The following is a 4,699-nucleotide window of genomic DNA, read 5'->3' on the forward strand; positions in this document are numbered from 1 at the left end:
GATTATTCCGGACACCTATGATGTCAGCTACCCTCCTGACTTTCTGGCTGAGGAAGGCACAAGTAATGGGATCTGGCCAAAGGCTCAGAAGCTTCTATTTCCAGCAGCTGCCAAGCGCTTGGCAAGTTTGGATGGTTCTTTGGCTCTAGCTGACGGGGCTCAACTGGTTCTACATGTATGACTTTTGAACTAGTTCTGTTTAATTTGTTTCTAGATAGATACGTACTGACTGGATATTTGGTTGGTGCAACAGGGTTTCCAAAACATTTTGTATTCCAAGTCCCAGCTTGATGGCTAGGAGAGGAAGCTGCTAGAGTCTGATAAGGCTAAAAAGATGCTACAACTTCAGGTAGAAGCGGCTTAGAAGAAGGTAGAGGATGTTAACCTGCAGCTAGAGGGTAAGCAAAAGCATTTTGAGGAGGAGATGAAGAAGAGAGAGGATGCTTTACGAGCTAAGGATGAAGAGCTGAATAAGAAGGACAAGGAGGCGGCAGATCTGTATAAGAATTTGGTTAACCTGGAGGATGAGAACAAGAACATTGAGGCTGAGGTTACTATGAGGATTAAGGCTTATATGGCTAATAGATTTTTGCTGAAGAAGTTTGAAGGGGACGCAGGTGTGAAGAAGCTTCGACAACTAGTTGATGATTATCTAATAGTTGGCTATATCAGAGACCTAGCATCTGGTGAAGCTGACCCTGTGGAACCTGAGGCCACGAAGTCTACTGTCGAGTCTTCTCTGGGTCATCAGCTCGAGTCCCCACCTAGGAGGATTGAGGAGGATGAGCAACTACGTGATGCTTGATCCATGATGCTTTTGTTTCCTTAGACTCTTGATATCGGTTGTTAAAATAATATTTTGCTCTTTTTAGACCTTGTTTTACCTCGCTTGTGGGAGCGGGGGTTTAAACTTTGCATTTTCTGCTGTTTGAACATTACATATCAATTTCCTTTGAGTAACCGTTTGATACCTTAGATTTTCTTAGATTTCTTTGGCTTACATATGCGCTTTGTTCTTGGTCTTTGTTTTTGTGAATCTGCGGTGTCTGGCGCTTAGGCCCTTAGCTGCTTTGCTCATTGAATATTTTTGCTGTTTGTGTCATCTTGTTTCTTTTCAGATTGTCTTTGGTTATCCTCTCTTGGTCCTTTGATTCTGCAAAATAACAAGTTAGAGCTAGCCGTTGGTGCTGCCACCAACGACCCTCCAAAGCTTAAGTTAGCACTGGTGACTTAAAAGATAGATATGTAAATATTTTATTTTTATTTTTTTTTTAACGAAAACTTTAGAAGTGATAAAGTTTCAGATTTGCCGCGTTCTAGCTTCTGGGTACCAGCTTACCATTCGTTGTAGCTAACCTGTAGGCCCCTTTGCCGATGACTTCTACAATTTGGTATGGGCCTTCCCAGGTTGCCCCCAACTTACCTGCATTGAGCTCTTGGGTATTTTGGAAAACTTTCCTTAGAACCCAATCTCCCACTTTGAACATTCTTGCTTTGACGTTTCTATTGAAGCTTCTAGCTACCATTTGCTGATAGGTGGCTATCCTTATGCGAGCTAGGTCTCTTCGTTCTTCTATGGTATCTAGGTCGTTTGACAGCTCCTCGCTATTGCGCTCTGGCGTCATCAAGCCGTATCTGGCTGTTGGGGTGGTAACTTCCGTAGGTAATACAGCTTCGCATCCGTATACCAGAGAGAAAGGCGTCTGACCTGTGGCGGTTCTTGGTGTGGTTCTATTGGCCCATAGGATTCTTGGAAGTTCTGCTGCCCACCTACCTTTCTTATCCTTTAGCTTCTTTTTTAAGGACCCAATGATGACTTTGTTGCTGGATTCGGCTTGTCCGTTTGCTTGAGGATATCTGGATGTAGAGGTGACTAGTGTGATGTTCCATTTGTCGCAGAAGTTTCTGGTTGGGGCACTTATGAACTGGGACCCGTTGTCACACACTATTTCAGATGGTACTCCGAACCTGCAGATTATATTAGTCCAGATAAAGTTGATAACTTCTTTGTCTCTAACCTGTTGGAACGCGTCAACTTCAATCCACTTGGAAAAGTAATCTGTTAGAGCTAACATATAGACCTTCTGACCTGGGGCGGCAGGTAATTTACCTACTATGTCCATGCCCCATCTCATGAAAGACCATAGTGTCAAAGTAGGATGCAAAGGCATAGAAAATTTATGAGTAATACCTGAGTGTCGCTGACAGCTATCACATTTTCGTACGTACCTGTGAACATCCTCTTGAAAAGTTGGCCAGTAGTACTCATAGGCGAGTATTCTGTTGGCTAAAGTTCTTCCAGCTGAATGGGCTCCACATTCTCTGTCATGAAAATCTTTGAGGATCTGCTCGTAGCCATCTTCCCTTATGCAGCGTTGCAAGATACCTTTGGTGGAATTTTTGAATAGGACACCTTGGATGATCGTGTATCTGCTTGCTTTAAATCTGAGTGCTCTTGCTTCTGCTTTGTTTTCCAGTAATGTGCCATGCTCTACGTAATCGGATATAGGTTGTGTCCAGCTGGTTAGGTTGGTCACAGGTGCAATGAAGTTGGGTTCTTCAGGTTCGATCTTAACAGGTTGGTTCGGATTAGGGATGGGTGTTTCTGGATTTTCTGGTTCGGGTTTTACAGGTTCTGGGACGCTAGGTTTAGATGGGCGGTTGGTTGTGTCAACGGCAGGAGCTAACAGGTGGATCAAGGGGATAGAGGAGAATTTGGATTTTCTTAGGGCTGATCCCAGATTGGCTAGGGCATCTGCTTGTGTGTTTTTGTCTCTGGGTATTTGCTTTATGGTGAAGGTTGAGAATTTGGTTGCTAAGGATTTGGCGAAGTCTAGGTACAGAACCATTTTGGAATCCTTGGCCATAAATTCTCTGTTCATTTGACTTGCTAACAAGAGGGAATCACAAAATACCTGCAAGTTAGTAATACCCAGGTCCGTTGTAAGATTCATACCTGCAATCAAAGCTTCGGATTCTGCCTCGTTGTTAGTAGCTTTGAAATCACAACAAATAGCTTGTACCATCATGTCCCCCTGTGGCGACTTCAGCACAACACTGAGACCTGCACCTCGAAAGTTAGATGAACCATCAACATAGAGTATCCAGGTACCTGGGTTGCGGACTTGGTTGATCTGTTCAGATTTTAAGGTTGCCTGTTGTTCAAGATCAGGGCTGAAGTTAGCCACAAAGTCGGCTAGTGCTTGTGATTTAATAGCTGTTCTTGGTTCGTATGTTATACCAAACCCACTGAGTTCAATTGCCCATTTGCTCATTCGACCTGTTAACTCTGGTCTGCGTAAAACAGCCTTCACAGGATAGTTAGTTTTTACCACTATCGGGTGAGTTTCGAAATAATGGCGAAGTTTCCTGCTAGCTACAATCAGTGCTATAACAAGTTTTTCAAGAGAGGAGTACCTGGTTTCAGCACTGAGGAGAGTTTTGCTTACATAATAAACAGGTAACTGCTGACTTTCAGCCTCCCTTGCTAAGACAACACTAACAGCTTGGGTGCTGACTGCGAGGTAAAGCTGTAAAGACTCTCCTTCAGCAGGTTTAGATAATAAAAGTGGTGTCATGTAGGGAATAATTTCAAGCCTTTAAAATCCCACTAGCTTGAACCCCACTGTGATCATACACTAAAGTACGGTGGCGTCCAAAAGGGAAGAAGATAGAGCAAAAGAGTCGCCAACAAGTTTTTAAGGAACTTGTAAACCATCACGAGGTGAAGGTTACACCCCTTAACGATCCAAGAGATCGTCAACTCCATAAGGTCATGAACCAAATAAGGGTTCGGGGATGATGGTACAAATCCAACCTAAAAGAGATTGAACCTGCCCTAATAATAGGCCTCTACTTTATTCTGCTCGTATTCATGTGCGCTTTCTGATTAACATACAATCAATAGGTTAACCCTAAACCTGTTTAATCTATGTTGGTTGAATATTAATGCACAAATAAACTATTATTGGCGATCACTTGAATTATAATCACAATTAACCTAACAAGATTATTAATTATCTTATTAAGCGTGGTTGCAGATACCAATTCCCTTTTAACATGCAATAAAAGGTGATCAAGCAATAAATATAAATAATATGCATATCAAGCAACATAATAAATAATAAATATCATAATAACAATAATATCAATCATAATAATCATGTTAAAGCATAGCAAGATCCTAGGCATGATACTAACAAGATTAATAACAAACCCTAGCATGTCACTAAGCAATAAAAATCAAATCTTTAGCCCTAACATGATACTAACATGAATTAATATTAGGAAGAAAATAGGAAGCATCATAACAATCATATTTAATATTAAAATTAACCTAGACATGATACTAGGAATCATAATAACAATCTAAACATGATATCTACATCATAAAATTAATAAATCAATTAAAGTACTTACTTGGATGCCTCGTACCTCTTTCTAATAACAAAATACACACGTTAGTAACTTCAAGGAAAATAATAAACAAAAAATTAAATTAAATAATTGAAAGAGAGATTTGGGACCAAACCCTCAGAAATTAAACCTTTCACGTCTAGGACGGGGCAACTTCGAATATGGCTAGGTGTTTTTAGATCTAATGAATGCGGAATTTTGTATTTGAGAAAAGGCTAGTTTAGAAAAAGAGAGAGAGAGAGAGAATAATCAAGAAAATCTTGATGAGAGTTGGTGATCGAAA

The 4,699-nt window shown here is 40.8% G+C and overlaps 1 protein-coding gene across 1 annotated transcript; it reads right to left on the reverse strand.

The window, feature by feature from the left end:
- Positions 1–1,316: 1,316 nt before the first annotated feature.
- LOC145571070 (uncharacterized) lies at positions 1,317–3,578 on the reverse strand. The gene has a single exon (XM_081630166.1). The coding sequence runs from the start codon at positions 3,576–3,578 to the stop codon at positions 1,317–1,319; it is 2,262 nt and encodes a 753-aa protein (XP_081486292.1).
- Positions 3,579–4,699: the final 1,121 nt, after the last annotated feature.

Source organism: Chenopodium album, chromosome 2 (assembly GCF_948465745.1).
Source record: "Chenopodium album chromosome 2, dcCheAlbu1.1, whole genome shotgun sequence".
Classification (NCBI taxonomy): Eukaryota; Viridiplantae; Streptophyta; class Magnoliopsida; order Caryophyllales; family Amaranthaceae; genus Chenopodium; species Chenopodium album.

Bases quoted from the DNA above. Each gene is read 5' to 3' on its own strand.
- LOC145571070 (XM_081630166.1), bottom strand. From the start codon at position 3,578: ATGACACCACTTTTATTATCTAAACCTGCTGAAGGAGAGTCTTTACAG.